Below are 21,633 nucleotides of genomic sequence, written 5' to 3'. Positions count from 1 at the left end.
CTAGGAAAAGAGGGGGAAGGGAAGGGAAGGAAAGAAAAAAAACAAAAAAGACAACATTCTAAATAACCAGGACTGCTGCCTAGAACACCACATCAAAAAATTTAGCTTTTATGTTTGTCAATATTAAGGTCATTAGACAATTTATTAATTTCAACCAAAGACACACTTTTTAGCTCCATATTAAAACTATACTATTTTTTAAAACCATGCTTCATGAGTAGGTGCTGTTTAAACATAGTCTCTTAGCCAGTATGAAACACTGTAAAAAAAGGCTCACCTGTTACCATGAAAATATATCAGAAATATTCCAGAGGTAAGACAACTGGCATAGTGAAAACAAACAGACACATACTGGCACAGGGATATCATTAAGCTAATTAATGTCACCACATGCTTTGGAAAATAGTTTTTGAGTAAATAAGCCATAGAAGGCTCACTAGTTAGTCACATCTCTTGCATAAGCATTTCCTATAAAGCACTTCGAATACCACTGCATTCAACAAATTTCCCTGAATACAGAATCTTCTAGAATGAAATCATTGCTACTCTGCCTGTTTCCAGACATGCTCAACCTTCAAGACAGCAGGCCCTTTGTAAAAGTTATCTTCCTGTTTTTCTAGAGAAAAGTAAAGTTCCATCCTTGGATATCACCAAAACACATGAGTTTTTCCCATGTAGAAGCTTCTAGGTTACCGTAACTTCTATGTGGAAACATTTTAGAGGCATGGAAAATTTGATATGCATTACCTACTAAATATGTTGAATCATCATGTGACATTTGTTTTGAGAAGGGGAAATAAAAAACAAAACAGTGACTTCCTAAATTCTACTTCACATGTCACAATCTACGAAATAAACAGTTTTGCAGTTAATATCCAGATATAAAGATGTCTATATAGCTTTCAGGTGGCACAAATTAAGTAATTTTTGAACATTTAAAAGCTCTGCTCAGTCTACAAAGAGTACTCTTAAACCAGAGCACTTTGCATAAGATCCCCTCAAAACTTCAGTGCAGTAGGGAACCTGTACATTCCCCAAACAACCATCTTCCATCTCTCAAATGGCTCCATTTCTGAATACTATGAGGAGAAATTAGTTCTACATTGTACGGGGATGAATTCCCTATTCCTACAGGCTACCTAGAAGCCAAATGAAAAGTTAACTTTGGTATTTCAGAAGCTACAGAAAAATCTCCACAAAGGGTGCATTTGTATTACTTCAATTTCAAGAATATGCTACTGATCCAATCTCTTAACCATCTTCAATTTACTCTGCTCTGATTTACATTACAGACCAGTCTCACAGCCCATGAACATTGTTTCTCTCGGGACTAGCCTGGAAAATAAGCTTCAGCCACAGGAAGACATTCAGTCCATGTTACTAGAGCTCATCTGAAATAGCCCTGCTCCCCACCATCGTCCTGAATATGGATAGTACAAGCACTAGGTGTGCTGGTTTGGGCTGGGACAGAGTTAATTTTCTTCACAGTAGCAGACAATGTTTTGGATTGTGCTGGAAACAATGTTGATAACACAGGAATGATGTTATTGCTGAGCAGGCTTACACAGAGTCAGGGCCTTTGCTCCTCCTCACCCCACCACCGAGGAAGCCAGGGAGGCACAAAAAGGTGGGAAGGGCCAAAGCTGGGAGAGGTGACCCTAACTGACAGAAGGAATATTTCATACCATATGGCATCAAAAATAAAACAAGGGGAAGGAGGAAGCAGGGACAAGTTTAGCCTAACAGCATATGTCTTCCCAAGTAACCATTATGCATGATAGAGCCCTCCTTTCCTAGAAACCTGCCTGCCCATGGGAAGTAGTGAATTAATTGTTTTATTTTGACTGCATGCACAGCTTTTGCTTTACTTATTGAACTCTCTTTATCTCAACTCACAAGTTTTCTCACTTTTACTCCTCCAATTCTCTCCCCCATCCCACTGGGGGGTGAAGTGAAAGAGTAACTGGAGTTAAACCACACCACCAGGTTCACTTCTCATAGCCTGCACTACTTCTTCAAAGGCCTTTGAAGAACATGTTTCTCAAAAAAGTTATCTCCTTAGCCTCAGACATGGGTGGGACATAAAAACTCAGCTTGCTACCTTTTCAAGTACAGTTTAAAAGAAAGTACTACTTGTTAGCTTGTGGTGTCAAACTTGACTGTCCACTCTCTCAAGATGAAGACTATACATGTCAAACTTGGTATTAAACACCTCCAAAGAGAATAACTTTCATCACAATACAATTACTAACCTCATTTTAACTAAGAACAAAATCTTTTATTCAAAGTAGACAAGATTTTGTTTCATAACATGCAGAAACAAACTAAGTGATTTTTCACCCCATGTCTCAGAAAGATGCGCTTTCAGAGAAACTAAATACAAACAAGGTTTGTATTAACAGAATTCCATTAACCCTTCCTTCTATTATATTTTAATAATTACTACTTCAATGGAAGCAGTGTAGGTTACATAATTTCGTATGGATATTAGATCATGGAGTAGAAAAAATATTGCTTAGAAGAGCAGATAACTGGCCATTTTTACATCATCACAACAATGGTGAGAATTCATAAAGTTTTACTTCTATGGTTACAACGTTTATAATGTGTCTAATGAGTATGACAAAAAAGGTAGATTAAAAAAAACTTACCACATTTTTGAGTGTCTTTTAATACTTTCATAGTAAAACAAGAAGTTAATTTCATGAACACCTTCTTCATCTGGTCCCCGTAACCACATTGGCAGCTGCACTGAAGCCCCAGGAAGAAGAACAGCATCAGGAAGTGGAACCTGTATTACTTCAGGTGAACCTCCTGTGCCAATCCCAAAGTCTGCAGAAGAAGCTGAAGACAGCAGTGCTGTTCGCACAGAGGTAGGATCTGTCACAACAGTCTTGTAAGCACTACAGTTCTCAGAAGCTGAAGGACTTAGTGGCGTTAGAACAGCAGTATTTCCACCAAAAGTGAAAAATTCTGGATGCTTAGACACAACCTTCAGTGAGGTAAGAGGACACTTGCTTACGTTCACAAATTCTACATATGCTTTTCTGATTTCTCCACAGAGAAGCCCTGTAGGAAAATTTATAAAGAATACCTGTATGGGAGAGAAAAGGAGAAAATAAAAGCCTGAACACTGAGCCAAGTTATGAATACCCCAAGAAACAACCACCAACACATTCAAACTATACTACTGCCTAGAGCTTCCTGAGGAGGGGAGGTGGAGAGGGAGGCACAGATCTCTTCTCCTTGAAATCCAGTGACAGGACACACGGGAATGGCTCAAGGCTGCACCAGAGGACGTTCAAACAGGACTTTAGGATGCATTTCTTTACCAAGAGGGTGGTCAAACACTGGAACAGGCTTCTGAGAGAGGTGGTCAATGCCCCAAGTATGTCAGTTTGGACAACGCCCTTAACATAGTGTAACTTGGTCAGGCAGCTGGACTGTAGGTCCAACTCCATAAGGTGTTGTCATTAATCACTTAGTCAGACCATTTTCATAACCCCAGTAAGGAAAAGCACTGTGTTTTAATTAACCAACTGGAATAAATATTCTAGATGAATGGCAAGCAAACAGAGAAAAAGCTTCTTTGCCCATTTCCCCCTCACCTAGAAACCTGGCTACAAAAGCTGTTGCCAACTAAAATTCTAAACAGAATATAGCAGTTTCAGAAGGATGTTAACTTTGAGGCTTCAAGTTTCACTTGGGAAAAGCCCACACAAGTTCGTCACCGACAGCTCAAAAATTACCTGGAAAGATTTAGGCATTAACAAATTCCAAGACTTCACTGTCAGAATTACATTTAAAAACTCTGCATTCAGCTATTTTCTCAAAACTGCCAATAGAAAGTAGCTACATACCTCCAACAAAGGCATTTCCTCTGTGATAATGGGATCTAAACGTCGATCGGGTCCATATTTAATCGATGTTTTTTCCTCTTTTGTGTTATTAAGTCGAGGTCCTTGGATTTCTAAATCTTGTCGTCCTCGTACAGATAACCCATTGGAAACAAACTTTCCTGAAAAAAATTTTAAAACATTTGATTTTTTTTTTTTGTAACTCAGCTTTTCTTCTGAGAAGTGATCCAAAGCTCCCTACCCAATCTCAAAAGTAATTTTGATTTTTCTATTATTTGGCACATGCAGTGCTCATTGTTTAAGCAGCATCACTGACAAAGAACTACTCGAAGCTTACTGTCACACATCAGACATGGTTACTGCAAATTCAAACAGCCAGTCATCCACTGTTGTGGACTAATTCTGCCCTTCAATAGTTTGACTACAACTAGGGCGGGGAGCAGCAGACATCGTGCATTTATTTCCTTTCCCAGTTTCCACTAAGCTGCAAGTCACCTAAAGGGTTATTTCCTTCAGACAGACACCTCTCCAAATGTTTTTTATTGAAAAGGTTTACAGTCTGTAGATAAACAAGCTTCATTATTTCTTTCAGACAATTTCCAATGTGTTTTAATCCCCATTTCATCTAAAAACTAAGTTTTCCCTGCAAGAGACAGTTTCAGATGAATGACTCAAAAAACAGATCAAGTAACATGCAATTAATAAGCCATTTATATGTTAGTACAAAGGAAAGAGAAGTCAAGTCAAGATGCTAAAAATAAAATTATATCAGCCAAATTTAAATTTGGGAATGTATGAAAAGAACTTCAGTGTAAAATTTAGACAGCAGTTGAAAGTTAACAAAGCAAAAAGATGCAGAAGAAAACTGAATGCCAAGAGTGTCAATGAAAGTTGTTATAGATTCAACATGGCAGAAATAGAATATTTAAATTTCGATTTTTTACTGGTTTCAGAATTTCCATAGATTTAAAAAGAGCAATAGAGTATGGGTCTGGCATCCCTCCTCATGGGATTCCTAGAGATGTCAATTCACTCTTTTCACATTTCAGTTGTTTCCCTTATTTCTACACCCCTACCTGATGGAAGGCCTTGCATCACGATAGTCAAACACTAGAATTTAGTTCTACTGCAGAAGCCATGTCTCCCCCTTCCAGAGACACACAGCTTAAGGTAGTGACACACTTACCTGACTGTAATCCAATAGAAGGATCTATTCCATCTAATGTCACAGCACCTTGAACAGTGCCAAGATTATAAACGACTCCCAGAATATGTAGCTCCCCTGTTTGATGGGGAAAGAGCTTTAGTCTTGCCTGTGGAGATATGTTAAATTTTTGTTGTTGTTGCTACTAGAAAGAAGTATTATTACATTTAAATGTCCAATTGCTAAACACACTCACAGCTACATTTACCTTATAAGTGTGTCAGATGTAATTGCATCAATAACTACAGATCACTTACTGGATTCAAAATTTCATACACAGCATTTACCAAACCAGGTCACAGCTGAGAAATGCTCATTACATTAGGAAAAAAATCCTAAAAGTTAATTTTTATTGTGCTTAAGAGAGGCAGAGTCATAAAATGGTTCAAGTAGAATAGACCTTTGGAGGTTATTTTGTCCAACTTCCCTGCTCAAGCAGGGCAACCTAGAATCAGCTGCCCAGGACCTCATCCAAATGGCTTTTAACATCTCCAAAGTTGGAGACTACACAATCTCTCTGGGCAGCCTGTGCCAACTGCTCACGCACCATTACAGTTAAAAAAATAAAACAAGTGTTTTCTGATGTTCAGGTGGTGCCTCTTGTGCCCACTGCCTCTGGTCCTGTCACATCCTCCTTCAGATACTTATACACACTGATGAGATATATGAAGTAATGGAACTTCTGAATCAGTCATGCCTTTTGTAAGTTTAGCATTAAGTTCATATAATAACAAGTCTGAATTCCACTCTAGAGTTCAACACTGAAAAGACCATTTTTAAAACAAGGTACAGTACTTACCACTTTTGTCTCCTCACTATTAATTAAAAATTCTGCTATTGCTTCAGTTCCTACCATATCTTCATCACACATTCCCTGAAATGAAGAAGAAACAGCTTTTTAGATACTATTACTCCTAAGCAGAAAAAGTGCCGTAAATAATACCTCTAATACCTTTCCTAAAGTGTTCAAGGGAAAAAAGTATAGAAATTTCAAACTGCAGACAGTTAGGACAAGCATGTGCTGCATGCCCAGCTTCTCAGGATTTCTGAATTAAAAAACCAGCTTGAGAGCTCAGTAAACATTTATTTAGGAGAAATTTAAGATTTAGCACTATAAATTGGAACCATTCCCAGTCAATTTCACTGATATTCAGAGAAGCATTTATCATATCATTAAAGTAGCAGTTCAGAACAGAACAGAAAGGAAAGTGTATGGTAAGCCTTGAGACTTAGTTATATGAAACCATGTTTATCACTCTGGCAAGCACTTACAGCACCTTTAGAGACCACTATGTTCCAAATGCTTTTGGCCAGGAAAACAAGATATTTAGGAATTTACTATAATATTCAGTATTAGAACATATTAAAACCCTTAAAACATGGATGTGACAACAGTCCTTCAGAGGTTTTGGCAGCATCAGTTGAAACATTAAGTTAAACAGTAGTAAAATTATCCATCTAAAGTGTTCAAAACATTCATTTTTAATACATTTTCATTTTTCTTCTAACTGAGATACCAAGATGTTCCTATGTCATATGAGCAGTTTTTCAGAACACACATTTCACTATGCACACTAGTTCAAATAAGAAAAAGGTATTTGATAATCTATCTATTGACACTGCAATTCATTTTTGCTGGTCAAGTCTAGTGTGACTCAAAACAGACATAGTACACATGCAACGAAATCTTGTAATTTTTTTTAATTTACACTTAAACCATAATGTTTAATGCTTACATTTAAATGTTTTCATACTACAGAATTTTGAATACTTAATATGTACTCCATAAGTGTAGCAATTTGCTTTGGGTTGAAAAAGAATGAGGTTTTCCTTACCTGCTCTTTTGTTTCTCCATCGTGCTTTGCATTGAAGTCTTTAGGTTGAAACTTCCACAGCAATGAAAGGTCAGTCAAAAGAAGTGGAACTTTGAGAGGGTTTCGGAAGGACACTTCTACAGTTATCGGTTCTATTAAAAAAGTGCAAGAAAATAATGACAACAGGCTTTCCCCATCACAATCTGAAGGTTCACTTATCTCACAGCATTCATGTGCAAACAACTTGCACAAGAACGTTGGTTCAAGTCTACAGTAAGACAGGAAATACTGTACAAATTTACCTAACTCACTTTATTTCTTTATTAATGAAGCATAAAAATCTTGACTTTACCTTCTATCACAGCAAGCGGAAATTTGGAGTTATCTGAGTAGCGATTTAAACAGAACTGTGTTGGTTGAAAGTTTGGAGGTATTGTTCCTTTATTTATCACAGACACAACCTGCTCTTCAAGCTCCTTCCACTGTTGTGATGACTCTGAGTCATACTCCTGATCCAGACTTACGTGCGTAGCTGCCTGCTTTTCACCTAGTAGGAGTACGGCAGTTTTAGAAGACAAGAAAAGCTGCAACACAGGGCTCCTCTGGTGGTTTGGTAAGTATTCTCAAAATATTTTAAGTTCTAGGTCACTACCACTTTTATGTTACAATTGATTTAAGACAGTGAATTGCAAGACAACTTGAAATACACACATGGAAGACAATACTGAGAATAATTTGAGTATAGTTGTATTTGGAAATTGTGGACTTCCCAGTTTATAGCATGCTACATGGTATACTCAGGTTACAGATAATTTTTACTTTAGGATGGACTACAGCCCCACAGTCCAGCCATGGTTTATGTAATAATTTCTTTACATTCAGGAATCACAGTGTTTCAAATGTTTAATCCAAGAGCAAGTTAACTGTAAAGCTAATTTCTAGCACTGCCACTAGCACCTAGCATTTGCTAAAGCATTAATAATCCCTTTCATGAAGTTCATTACAGACTTGCATTGAAGCTTTCCAGGTATGAAAAACAGTGGTAGTCAGCACAACCACATACATGGATTTCGTGTTTACAAAAGAAGTCTGGAAACATCTAGCAAGTATAAGCTTTTCTTTTGAAATATTTTTTTAAGAAGTTACCCTGTCACATTAGTTTTACATAATGACAGAATTTTTTTAAATGACACCAAGTGTTGCATATATTTTGGTTCCCTAAATGAGGGATTTCAATCTGTTAACATAAGATTTTCTAACCTTCTGCTGGTCTTCGATCGTGCCCGAAGAAAACACGGGTTGCTGAGCTGTTAATATATGGTAAAGGAAGCTGTGGCAAGGGACCATCAGGCGATAGCTGGGTTGCATTCTGGAGCAAAGGAGGAAAAAAAACAGCGTCATGCCATTATGCAAATACATGGATCCATGCTGTACATTAGCAATGGCTGAATGATAAGGAAGCCAAGTTAAAAGCACTCAATGTTTGAACAGGGAGCACTTTTAAAATGGTATAATTTCCGTTAACTATTTTGACAGTCTGAAGGACAATTTTTTTCCTTCAGTAAGAATTTACAGTTTGTGAAATCTTTACAGAAAAAGGAGAATAATTATTTTAATCCATCACTCTAATCACTGTTGTGGTTGCATGGCTATTACAAGCTTTATTTGATGCAAAGCTTGACTCTAACTCAGAATTTGATAAACTGCACTCACTACCCCACCACCACTAAACAAGATTCTCACCACAGCTGAGCTATAGACTCAAACACCAGGCTTGTGTAAGGTCTACCATAACTTAGCGAACACCACAGAAATTCTGTTTGTAAGCTTTAAAATATAGTAAGTATCTACATGGCTGCAATTTGCATGGTGATAACAGTAGTGAACACCCCATAATGTATAGGGTATATTGCAATCCAGAATCACTCATGAATTTACAGCCAACTCAATGAGTCATTCGATCTATAAATACATGTATTAAAGAATAAAATTCACTGCAACATGGAGGGTGACAAAACTACCTAGTCTTTATGACATATTTACTATCAAAAGCCTCAAAAATTATAAATTGATCAAAACAGATCCACTTCCTCTAAAAAGCTACTGAACTATCATAAGCTGGAATTCAGCTGTGACCCTAAAAAGAAGACTTCATTTTAATACAAATACATACATTACAACATACACTGTTGTAATAACAGACACCAACACCAATCAGTGGAAGTACACTTACTACATATATGAGATGCAGTGTACATGGGTTTTTTGAAGCCTGATGTAAAAAATAAACACATCGACTAGATAAAAAACAACCCTGGGACACAGCAGGTAAGACAGAAAATCATTTAATGACTTAGTAGAAAACTAGTATTAATAAAATTACTGATTATTCAAGGAACAAAGACAATGAAGTAATTTACCTTATAAACATAAAGATATTCTCTTAAAAAAGCTCCTTGCTGAGCTGGAGGTTGTTTACTGTCATTGATCAAAATATGCCTGAAGGCAGAGACAGCATTGTCCAGCTGACGAAGCGTAAAGGACTGACGGCCAATAGTGAAGTTAATATGGTCTTCTGCAAGAGACCAGCCTTTCCCCTTGTAAACCTGCATGGCTTGACAGTAGCAACGTAAGGCGTGTTTTTTCTGTAAGAGAAAACAAGTTAATTTCTCAAATAATCCCATTATCCACTGATTGTAATTATAACATTATGAAGATTGAACAGTAAGTCAGAAAAGTTACTGTAGTTTTTACCACCCCCCCTGCTAAGTGTAATGTTTGCAGAACTAGACCTTGTAGCACCTGGTCAATGCTAATCTAAGCACAGAAGTGTTCATTCTTTCAGTATGGAGCCTAGCCTCCAGATTAAGTTCATGTTTTTAAAGACAAGGGTAACAGGCAGCAAGTTTAAAAAGCAAATAACAAGAAAAGATTGCTTTCAAAACCAGTGCTGTGTTACTCTAGTACTGACTGCTAAAGCTGACAGAGCTCTACTGCCAAGCCTCAGGACATAAGTTAGATTTAACACTTCTCATTCCACTCTGTAACTGAACTTTCAGTGTGACACTCTAAGTCAACTGTTGCTCAGCAGACATATCTGGGACAAAATCCATGCCAAGTAAAATAACTAAACACAGCCCTACAGAACATACAAGAAAAGTTACCCATCATATGAGCCATTGGGAAATAGATGTTCCATTCCCAATCAGCTCCATAGTTCCTTTCCTGTACATACATCATGACCTGAGCACTCAATCCCAAATCTAGGTATTGAACAGCTGCACAGACATTCATTGTATAGATAAGTCTCAGCTTCTGAAAAATGGGAACAGCAGTCCCTTATTTACAGCAGTAACAGGAAAAAAAATTTAAGATATGTTCAAATTGGTATGGTGATGACAGCAAAGTACAAACAGTAAATCCTTAACATCAGCACATACTAATAACTTTAAAATAAGTTATTACAGAATGCAGTTAAGCAGCCTGGCTGACGTCTCTTCAGTAGTATTTTATATTTTGGTGCCTCTAAGGCTATGAAAAAGAAAAAAAAAAAAACACCTACATTTCCTGTAACACTGAAAAAGCATTTCTTGGAAACCAGAGTTCCTACAAACACCAGACACAACAAGAGAGCCGTCACATGAAGTAAAAACTTACAAAAATGCATACACTTTTCCAGGCAAAAAACTCTGATCAATAGCTGTCAGTACTGTACTGTACTGCCATAACAAGACAGGGAAACTACTACATGAAGAAAACCAAGAAAGAGAGGAAGAATTCCTACTATTCTTCACATCACAGAAGCCAAGTATACAACAATACTTTCTTTGGTCCTTACCAGGACAATGAAACTGAGATTGAGTAGAGTGGGAGAAAAAAAAACCTCAAGGCCATAGGGCTTTGTTTCAAACAGAATTTTGATGCCTGTGTTCTCCTGTATTCTTTTGCAATAACAACCTCAGCAGGAATCAAGCACAAGCTATCTTTAGAGAGTGCATCCCACAACTGAGGCAGAAAGAAAGTACATACGTTCTGTCCAACAGACTATGAGTTTATTTACTGCAGTTAGAGAGAGCTGCCTGCAAAGGAAAGCGAATGGAAGTAAAAACAATCTGATGTGTATTGGTTTAATTACTGCTAAAGCCTAGGCAGCCACAAAGAGACACTTGTCTTGTATATGCTCACATATCTGCCTCTCCAATAAGACGCATGTATATTTAAGGCACCAGGAAAAACAGATAACTAAATTTTGCTATTATTCTAATAAATAAAGTTTAACAAACACTTAACTCCTGTAATTCACTCTTATCTCAAGAGTAAAAATACTCTTTTACTCAAATAAAAAGTCTTGTATTTTGCTGTGTACAAAATGAGACCCAGAAATGACACATCATTTAAGTGTCAAGTCCATGATCTTCAGCATTACTTCAAATACAGAAGTAAAAGGCTAAGCTGATCAATGCAGAAGTCATTTTCAGATGATCAAAGACCTAAATACTGCTGACACAAGGCAAGCATCTTTTTCCAGACTAATGACATATTCAACATGTTTTTCAAGTATCAAATACTGGGCATATTATCCACGTGGAAAGACATTACTTACCTGGCCTGCTTTACTGAACCTGTGGCCAGCCAATATCATATGAAATGCAAACTTTCTAACCATGGGACTTTTCATGTTTATAAAGCAATGGGCTGCCTGCTCCAACAGGAGTGCACTGCGAAGATCTGAATCCTATTTAAAAAGAAAAAGAAGAATTAGACCTCAGAGTTGAATACAAACAAAAATAACAGTGGCCTTGTTTTAATGCCAAGGGGGACAGTAAGTGCAATAGTACTGTGAGGTTGAAGATTCTTTTATATAAAAACATTATATGCACACGTGAGCATAAAAAAAAAATAAGATTAGAAGTATTTTTCGCTGATATACGTCTAATGTTCAATACCATCACGTTCCTATTTTTTTCGAGTGGAGAGATTTATATACAAGCCTGTTTCAGTATGAGTGACAAAGAACTATTTTCTGCTTTTGCAGTTACTCAGGCTACAGTTTCTAACATAGCATTACCTCTGAAGCACTCTGCTACTTTTTCCCCTCCCTCCCCCTGCAGATATTAAGGCTAGAAATAAAAAGTAAGACCTCTAAAAGGATGAAGGAAAAATAAAGGGAGCAATGGAATTTGGTGAATTTGTATCACAAGAACCTGGATCATTTCTTAATGAAGTACAATTTCTTGTTATTTCCCCATTCTCTTCTCCTGCCACGACACAGCTATATTGTTTTAACTCCTCAGAACAGATCTACTCGATTTTACCACAGTTGAATTCTATGCTATCAGTGACGTCCAAGTAAGTGTCTGGACCACAAATATAGTGGGACACCTATATAGTATCCTATGAAGATTTTCCTTGCAACTACAAAAAGGCACCACAGGCATACTACGTGTACTTTTAAGTTGTAAAATGATTGTGCAGAGCCAATAGTATTAAAATTCTTTGCTTAAATATTCTGCTCTCATAAATGTTGGTAGCAAACTTCAGTTGAAAGGACAAGAATGAAGCTACAGAACATTTATTCCATGCTCAATCTATCCCAGAAAAGTCTCAGAGGCATCACATATGGTGCAGCTAGCCATAAAGTCAGAACTAACTGCCAGTTAGACTTTCCTCTAAGCTACAAAGGAAATGTCATACTATTACTGGCATTACATTTTGTTTCGCTCTTTTCCAAGCAAGACAATTTCTAGGTTAGAAGCTAATTCCATGCTTAATTTCCACCAATTAATATCACAGCTTCCACTTATGCAATAAGATTCTAATGGTTCAAAACAGCTGAGCTATGCCTTACTTAAACTATAAAGAACTTTTGATTATATATAGAAGAGTATCCACTATGGCTCTGGCAAGTCATGCTAATACTTCTAACACACGAGTTCTTAAACTGGAAGTACACTATCCAAGAGCTAAGCAGATGTCAAAGAAAATTAGTTATAAAGCCAAAGATAACACATTTAGCATGGTTAAAGAAGTCAAACAAGTAATTTGACTAGAAAGAAAAAGAATAACTGTACTAGTTCCTTCACTTACAGTGTAAACAGTTTTCTTCACTTCATGCTCTATACCTGCTCATTTGCTACCTTTGTCTAGAAAATATTGTAGGACAAGAATCAGAACATAACCTAGAAGTGCTTGGGTAAGAAAACAAATAGGGAGAGGGCAGGAGTGGAAAAATCTACCAAGTTTTACCTCACTGGTTAAACGAATCAGAAGAGCAGCTGCCTCTGAATATTTGCTTTGACTTTTTAAGATTTCAGCACTAAGCAGTACACAGCGTTCAGCCAGAACCATGTTCCTAAAGTAAAAACATACATGTATTAATATTTATCAAAATAAACCATAGAAAATTTTTCACTTCAAATCTTACTAATTTTCTCCATAGACAGACTGAGGTTCTGTTGCCCATCCTTCTTTCAGTAAAATATCCGAAAGTTCATTCCCTGCCAAACAACCACATATAGATTGACACAATAAGTGTCATATCCTACCATAAAAGCAACTTTCTGAAAGTCAAAGCTAGAGAGCACTTTTGAGGACAGTAATGTGTTTATAAAAATACCAACTAAAGTGATCTGATAAACAAGAAGTCCAACAGCTAGAGGCACATTGTACTGGGTTGACTTCGCTGGGTACCAGGTGCCCACCAAGCTTTTCTATCACACCTCCAGCTCAGCAAAACAGGGGGAGATTAGGTTAAAAACCTCATGTGCTGAGATTGTAACTGGTGAGTGATCTCTCTGCCTCTGTTATAGGCAAACCAGATTTGGTTTGGGGGAAGATTAAGTTAATTTATTGTCAATAACAGAATAGGATATTGATAAATAAAAAGAGAACTAAAACACTTTCCCCTGACAACTCCTTTTCCAGGCTCAACTTCACTCCCAGCTCTTCTACCTCCTCCTCCCCCAAGCAGGGCAGAGGGACGGAAAAAAGAAGTTATGGTCACTTCATAACATTTCTCCCCTGATGCTTCTTCCTCCGCATCTTCTTCCCCTGCTACAGTGTGGGGTCCCTCCCACAGATACAGTTCAAGAATTGCTCCAGCATGAATCCTTTCTGCAGTGTACAGTCCTTCAGGAACTAACTGTTCCACTGTTGTTTCCCCACAGGCCACAGTTCCTGCCAGAAATCTGCTGTGGCATAGGCTCTGTACAGACTACAGCCACCTTCAGGGTACATACACCTGCTCTGGCATTGCGACCTCCATGGGCTGCAGGTGGAAAATCTGCTTCATCATGGTCTTCACCACAGACTGCAGGGAAACACCACCTTCCTCTCAAGACCCCTTGATGTCTGCAGGGCTGTTTCTCTCATTTTCTCACTCCTTTCTCACAGATGCTGCACAGCTATTTTTACCCTTTCCTAAATATATTATTTCAGAGGCAACACCAGCATTGCCAACAGGCTCAGCTTTGGGCAGCAGCAGGTCTCTTTTGGAGCTGTGTGAAAAGTGACTCTGACACAAGGGCAGCTTCAGCTGTTTTTTCACAGAAACCTTCCCTGCAGCCACCCCACTACCAAAGTCTACCACGTGAATTCAATATATAAGTTTAATAAAGCCCTCTCAAGAAGAGCACAGATCTCCTTTCATGCCATCCTATATTATCCTAATGTACCGCACACTTTTAAAAGTTACCATCATTCTGTGATGTCATCTGGCACTATGACTGTGCAGGGGAAGAAAGTTAAGCCACCAGGTCTTTCAACTTTCATTGGATCAGTACAAAAGTTACCCACATACTTGCAGATATCTCGATAGGTCTGAATTGCTGTTTCCATATAATGAGCAGGATATGGTCTAGGAGCCCCCGGCTGAAGAAAAGCTGATACTGCTGCCATTTCCTACAAGAGAAATTCAGTACTGTCACTGCAGTTTTTTCAACAAATTGTAAACGTCAAAAGAACACGTTGCAACAGCTACTAGTTCAAGATCATCTAATCAGCTACTGGCACACAGAAGCGTATTCAACACATTGTACCTGATGAAAGGTTTAATACAATAGTCTCTTTATGGCTGTCCTTGTAATTAGCCAGACAGCAGCAGGAGTTACACACAGAAGTGTCTGCAATTGATAGTACCCCCAAAATTATGCAGAAGCATTGAGTCAGTATTGCTTTACAAATCCAAAAGATAATTTCCTATTGCAGGAACAATCTTTCTGATAAAGTAGCACGGCCGTGTATTTAAGATAAGTAGTCTTCCAACTTTTGCTTAAAGGAAATCACATTATCAGCTTCCAAGGAAGCTCTAGTAAACATGCACTCTGAAATTTTACTTCTTTCCTCTGCAGAAAGCAAAGACTAAGACTAGTAGGTTGCAAAAAATTCATTAGGAAGTTAAAATAACTTTTCGGATTATCCAAATGCAAAGTAACTGCGTAGTATAAAAACATACAATCATGTAAAAGTATTACATCAAGATGGGACAGTGTATAAGAATGCTTCTATAGCTCTACGAAGTACAGTTTCAAATTTTGTCAAGTTAACCAGACTAAAGGTCTACAAAACATAGCTTCCGAAAACTGTTAAAATGAGCTTATTATTTCTTCCCAGTAGTCGCATTTATCTTGTTGAAAATTATTTTATCAACTCAATTTCTTTAATCTCAGGAGGAAATAATATGTGTTCACAGTGAAATTCAGTAGTGACATACTCAAACAACACCCCTCAAGTTTCAAGTCCCCCTAAAATAGGTACAATACCATATTCATAGTGACCTAGTCTTTGACTTTTTGGCAAATAACTATTTGGTCAAAGTCTAAAAGAGATTCTATAAGACTATATTACATCTGGCTTTGAGTTGTTAGTCTAAAGATTCATTTTTCTGGAGGTTGCATTCCAGGTTTCCACCTTTCCATATTTCACATTTTAAGAATTAACTTCAATTTTTATTCACAACTTTATTCCCTTCACGTAACGGCAGAAAATAAGATTTTAAACCACTTTAGAATTTGCTAAATATATGCAGTAAATTTGGGAAGATCCTTATAAATTTGGAGGGAGAGGGGAGAGATTGCATTTTGTTACCTTCAGACAAATATTAGAAATTATTAGAAAAGGTTCACAGAATGTTTATGTTATGTGAAATACCAACCAGTGCTCCAGCTGCATAAAGCATTGCCTGATCATTCAAGAAGTCTTTCTTTGCTGTGTGGTAACAGCTATATGCAAGTTCATAGTGTTGCACCAAAAAGCACAAGTCTGCCATTTTCCGGATCTGAAGCTCTGGTGCTTCTGGTGGATATCTATAAACACAAATATTTAAAGTTGTCATTTCCATCAACAGAGCAAGATATGCTCTAGAAAGCCATCCTTTCTCATCTTAATATCTATTCGCAAAGTAGGAATAAAAACCGCATTGCTTCAGCCTTACCCAAAAAACAGCTAAGACAAGTGAAGCTGCTTCCTTTCTGCCACATGTACTTTGGTTTCACACCCTACTTTCTGATTAACAAGATCCACTGTTCCAGTAACAAGCAAAGCAAGCACTCCACTTAGCCAAGAAATAAAAAATACTGAATAAAGCATGCAACTATCACTGAAATTGCTCACTAAAATTAACTAATTGAGCTAAGCAGAGCAGTATGAGAAGGAAAAAACTTGCTCACCTGATTACAAGCTGTTATTTCTCCCCATTTCTCTTGAAAGAAATAAATCCACTAAAAAACTATGCTTTAAGGTAAAAAACTGCACAAGGTATAGTACTTTTCATTTCTCCTTAAAGTCTGCTGATTTAGTTCACTTTGCAGAACACCATCAAATAAACACAGGTTTTCCCTTCCCCCCCAGAAAAAAGGTACACTTCTACTTTAGATCTCAAAATAAGTACTCAGGTTACTCACAGCAAACCAGAAGTGTTCTTCAGTTCGTTTATACTTTTCTCTGGAACCTTGCTGCCGCTAAACCATTTTTTAGTAGCAGAAAACAGTGATCGACTCAAGCCTTTCCTGGATATTAACTGCAAAAAACCACTGAATTAGAGCACTACGTTGCAAGACATAATTAAGTTAAGCTAATATAAAAAAACAAGCTTCCTAAATTGTTTCTAATAAAACAGAAATAAATAAAAACAGTAAAATCACTAGGAGCACGCTCCTCTACAATAATCACTGACACCAAGATAGAAGTTGCATTTCATATATTTATTTCAGACAGCTGAGGTTCACTATACTTGTTGTAAACTGCAGACATCATCTTAAGAACTGAAACATTCAATGTATCTATCTGAAATCTAACGGAATATCTAATTTTGAGTGTTAGTCCAACCTAAAATCTAGACTAAATGCATATTACATGAGAGAATCTTCTCCCCGTCACCATCCACATGAAGCATTACCACATTGTGAACATCAATTTCAAGTGTCAAGGGTACAAGTCATACCTGCAAGCAAGGTTACACAACTTTTTTTCTTTTAGGTAATTTCCACTAACAAGGAAATTTCCACAGGAAATTACCATTCCCAAGATCTAAGGCAAACTATATATCTTTTGAAATACAATTTTAAAAAAATTGTAACAACTCACTCTTCTTACCATGATTAGGAATCTATCACTGCATTCCTAAGGGCAAGGCTGTTTGCTACACTTTATGTTTGCACTTTTTTAAATGCTTCTTCATAAAACTTTTCAAGTGTAAACATGGTCTGCATACACAAACTCCCAAAAGTCAATTCAGGGAGTGAATGTTCCTTACTGGACACGATACTTAGTATCAAAATCCCTCATACTTAAAACTATAACTTGAATAGACAATTCAATCAAAATACAGAGCTCAGATAACAGACTGATATTTGGATCCAAGTCTTAATGTTAAATACAGTAATTTGATTATACTAAGGTAAGTCAATCCATCTCTGCAGCTATTTAAGAGTATATGAAAGTGAAACACCTGTAAAACAAAGGACTTCACTGTGATCAAAATAACTGTAATGCATGTGCTTGATTAAACAGGTGCATGATATTAACTATCACACTTCCAAAAAATCCAAGTTTGAGGGAAATATATTCAGCTGCAAAAAATGATGAGATCAACACAGCTGCATGATTCAGGGTGTCCATGCATTTCTCCTCTGTCAATAGCAACTGAAGTATGCAGCTTTCTTTGCAGATGATTATTGATAAAATACATTTCTTAAATTTAGTTGTGTATTCTGATGCTAAAACACAAAAAGTCCATTTTGTTCCCTGTGCCAGAATCCTTCAAAAGCATAGAATATAAAGATTTCAGGGGCAAGGACAGATTTCCCTGATAACAGTTCAGACAGACTTTCACCAAGAAGCCACCTTGCAATGAAGCTGTTGATACAAACTAGTTTTGTTTTTTTTAAAAAAGACAAATTGAGCAAAAATTATAACTTCAGCTATTTCTCTTTAATCTTCTTAGTTTTCAGACAGACCATTGAATCATTAGACGCCAAAGGAAGTAATACTGTCAAAACAGATTTTTGGATATCTGGAGTTATGCCCAACCGTTTTTCCTTATTATGGCACCAAGTGTTTTTAAGGGTAAACTGACCTGATCATTAAGTTGCCGAATTGTCTTCTCTATGTGTGGCAGAAGTCCCCGGAATGTAAATTCCTGTATGAACTGCCTAATTCGATCGTGATCTGTGAGTGTTAAACAAGCACCATGAGGTGTTCCAGAATTTGACTTCTTTGAGTCCTGCAACGATGCAGCAGCCTTCGTGTAATCTGCACTATCCAAACTGCCACTGGGATGATCCAGTTGAAGGGGGTGAGTCTTAAAGTTATTTGACAGGCCATCTATTGAAAAATTGAAACCAAAACCCCCATAAGTATGAAGTTACTTAAACATTTTGGGTTTTAAAGGTCATTTTTATTAACCACCTTCAAAGCCTTACTCAGAACTCTGTTAAGGAAAGCTATTCACCAATTATTCTGCACTACAGATCAATGCTGAGCAGATAGCAGCAGAGTGCTACCCAAGTATTGCATCACTCCTCAAATTCTTCAGAAAGTTCAGGGAATCTCAAGAACTAAAACATGGCTAAATATGTATGGTTTTGGCTCTCAACTACAGTGCAAAAAATCCTCAAGTATGCTGCCTAATATCAACAACATTAAAGGAAAACTACAAAAAACATTAAAATCAAAGTAAAACATTCAAGAAAAGTTGGAAATGCAGCAATTACTACAATAGTGCCATTGGGTCCATTCACTTTCTTCTGCTTACGTTTTATGGTTAAAAAAAAAAAAAATCTCATTTTCCAAGCAATCATGACATAAAACAATCTCCTACAAAGTCCTCTCAGTTCAGTGAGAAGGGCTGCTCACCATTATTGCATTTAGCTATCCAAACCAGGCTGAGAAACCGCTTCACTCTAAGACTTAAACAGTTGTCACATTCATTATTTCTCTTCTCTATAAGAAAATCAACTTGCCCTATCTGACACTGAGCAAAGCTGAGCTGTGAAAGCACATCTTTAATGGATTTTACTCATGAAATATAAAGCTGGGTATGTAAAGTTCAGTCAGCAGCTCACAGACGACATCTGGGCTGCAGGCCCTAGAAAGATGCTTTTATAGGCAACTGCAGGTTCTCCTGCATACAGAGGTCTCAGCATGCCTCTCAAGTCAGGTATGAAGGATCTGGGAGGCAGGCCAGACAATGCAGGGTACCTCACTTCTTTCCTATTTCATGATGCTCCTCATCTGAATCCTACACAGCTACCTTAAAAATTTCTTTGAAAAAGGTCATGCATTAAATTTGCACTCAATTTCATCTACTATCCTCTCCCATCCACAAGCTGAGTTGCAAGGCAAGTGCTTCCAAACAACTTACAAACTAAGTCACTACTCTGACATTTACAGTCTTAATACCAAAAACAAAGACAAAAAACCCTCCAGAAGCTCAGCTTCCAAGTTATATCAGAGCACACAACCCAAAACTTATTATTATGAAAATTGACCATTTAATCCTATCTTACTTTTTACTAGCTGTCAGAGTTTGCAGAGAATATACTTTATCTTACAAAATATGAGCCCAATACATCATTAGCCACCTCATTAAGGATACATCTACCAATTGCCATCTCTCCAGTAGCTCAGTACCACAGCATTTTATTTGGTGGACACAAAGCATTTAGAAAACTATTCCTTTGAATTCCCTAACAAATCACCTAAGTGATTACTGTCTAACAGGAGACAGTTGCGTAAATTCTGTAACATCAATGTTTTGATAAAGTTACAAAAATACCTTTAATTTCACTGTCTAAGCCATCTGATATCAAGTGATCAGTATTCTTGCTTGAAACAGCAGTATAATCTTCATAGCAATCCTGCCAGAAAAGGGGGAAAAAAGTCAGAATTTTAAGACTACTAGATTACATACAAAAGTCAGTAAACAGTACTTGTCAGCTTCAATAACAGCTAACTGAATTATTACAAAAACATGTGTGTTCATATATATTAATTTCTCTAAGTAGTTTCTGAGGCTTTAAGAAACTGTCCTAAAGATGAAAGTTATATTCACCAAATTAAGCAAGTACCTTCTCACTTGCTCAATTAGCATCCCTGTCAACCAAAGCAAGCAACTCCAGCTCTTACGCAGCAATGCCTACGGCAGCAAAAATATATTCCCTAAAGTAGTTCCTGAACAAGTTCTCACATGTTAATTAAAAAAAAAAAATCTATGTTGCACAGTTGACAGAGTTGATAGAGGACAGAAAAAAGATCTGATCAGTTTATAATGGAACATAACTTATTGGTTCTCTTAGCTTATAGAATATGAAATGCTTTGACTTTCCAGTGCCACCCAGATTTGGGGAAGAACTATGCTTTCACAAACCAACCTTTTAATCAGATGTAGTTATAACTGCAGCCCAATCAAAAGCAAACTTGAACTCAAGAACACACTAACACTTGCAATCTTAGCAGATGACAGACCAGACTGGACCGAAAGAAAAACCACACATAGTCCCACAAAGCAACACACCCACACTATTTAGTGAAGTACAGAAGACCTAGAAAATAAAAACCAAAGAGTGAAGAAGATGTAAGTAAGTAGAAAGTAGAGTTCTACAAATAGGACATTTCTGAGGTTACTTCCTCTTGTCAGTCTATTTCAGACAGTCTAGTATTTCAGTGCTCCTTTCTGTCAACTGTCCTACTGACAGCAGCCTAGAGTATAGTTCTTAGAGAGGATTCATCTTATGGCCTCACAAAAAGTCACAGCTATGTCAGAAGTCCATTCTGTAGAAATACATACATAAGACTAAGGTAAAACTTTAACACAACTAAAATGGGCTTTCATATGCACTTAATAAACTGTTTTTAGAATACTATAGTACCTGGTTCTGGATAGAATTTTTCTGAAGGTATTGACTCCAAGGATCTGGTATCTGTTCATCTGTTCCTCTGTTAGACACCCGAGAATTTATTTTCAGCAAATAGCAACCCTGAGTTCCATACCTCTGCTTCATCTCTTCATAAATGGAGTCAGCTCTGAAAAAGTAAAACGTTTACTCTGTGTTGATATCAGACTAACTTCATTTACTGCAACAAGTTATTTTAGACTATTATCCATAGTAATTAAAAGAAAAATTCTCCCATTTTTAAAGCAGTCCTTTATGGAAAAGTAAAATTGAGAATATTTTGAGAATTAGTTCAGCAAGCTAGCAAAGAAAGCATCTACCTCAAAAGCTGATTCTTTTCATATAATGTAAACACAAGAAGTAGACCT

General features: G+C 37.1%; 1 protein-coding gene across 4 annotated transcripts in view; it reads right to left on the bottom strand.

The window, feature by feature from the left end:
- The window catches only part of TRAPPC8 (trafficking protein particle complex 8), a 51,518-nt gene that overhangs the window by 16,832 nt on the left and 13,053 nt on the right, over positions 1–21,633 (bottom strand). For all 4 annotated transcript variants that reach the window (XM_027674622.1, XM_027674629.1, XM_027674637.1 and 1 more), the window contains 16 exons: positions 21,242–21,395; positions 20,149–20,230; positions 18,448–18,695; positions 16,775–16,890; positions 16,027–16,177; positions 14,674–14,774; positions 13,122–13,227; positions 11,479–11,610; positions 9,296–9,520; positions 8,136–8,244; positions 7,228–7,422; positions 6,897–7,027; positions 5,861–5,935; positions 5,044–5,170; positions 3,861–4,018; positions 2,652–3,094 (listed from right to left, as the gene is read on the bottom strand). In XM_027674622.1, coding sequence (XP_027530423.1) covers positions 2,652–3,094; positions 3,861–4,018; positions 5,044–5,170; positions 5,861–5,935; positions 6,897–7,027; positions 7,228–7,422; positions 8,136–8,244; positions 9,296–9,520; positions 11,479–11,610; positions 13,122–13,227; positions 14,674–14,774; positions 16,027–16,177; positions 16,775–16,890; positions 18,448–18,695; positions 20,149–20,230; positions 21,242–21,395 — 2,553 coding nt within the window. The remainder of the gene's footprint in view (positions 1–2,651; positions 3,095–3,860; positions 4,019–5,043; positions 5,171–5,860; positions 5,936–6,896; positions 7,028–7,227; positions 7,423–8,135; positions 8,245–9,295; positions 9,521–11,478; positions 11,611–13,121; positions 13,228–14,673; positions 14,775–16,026; positions 16,178–16,774; positions 16,891–18,447; positions 18,696–20,148; positions 20,231–21,241; positions 21,396–21,633) is intronic.

Source organism: Neopelma chrysocephalum, unplaced genomic scaffold (genome assembly GCF_003984885.1).
Source record: "Neopelma chrysocephalum unplaced genomic scaffold, ASM398488v2 Primary Assembly neopelma1_22, whole genome shotgun sequence".
Taxonomy (NCBI): Eukaryota; Metazoa; Chordata; class Aves; order Passeriformes; family Pipridae; genus Neopelma; species Neopelma chrysocephalum.
The sequence above is the reverse complement of the archived record's forward strand: the minus strand, read 5'-3'. Positions and strand labels throughout refer to the sequence as shown.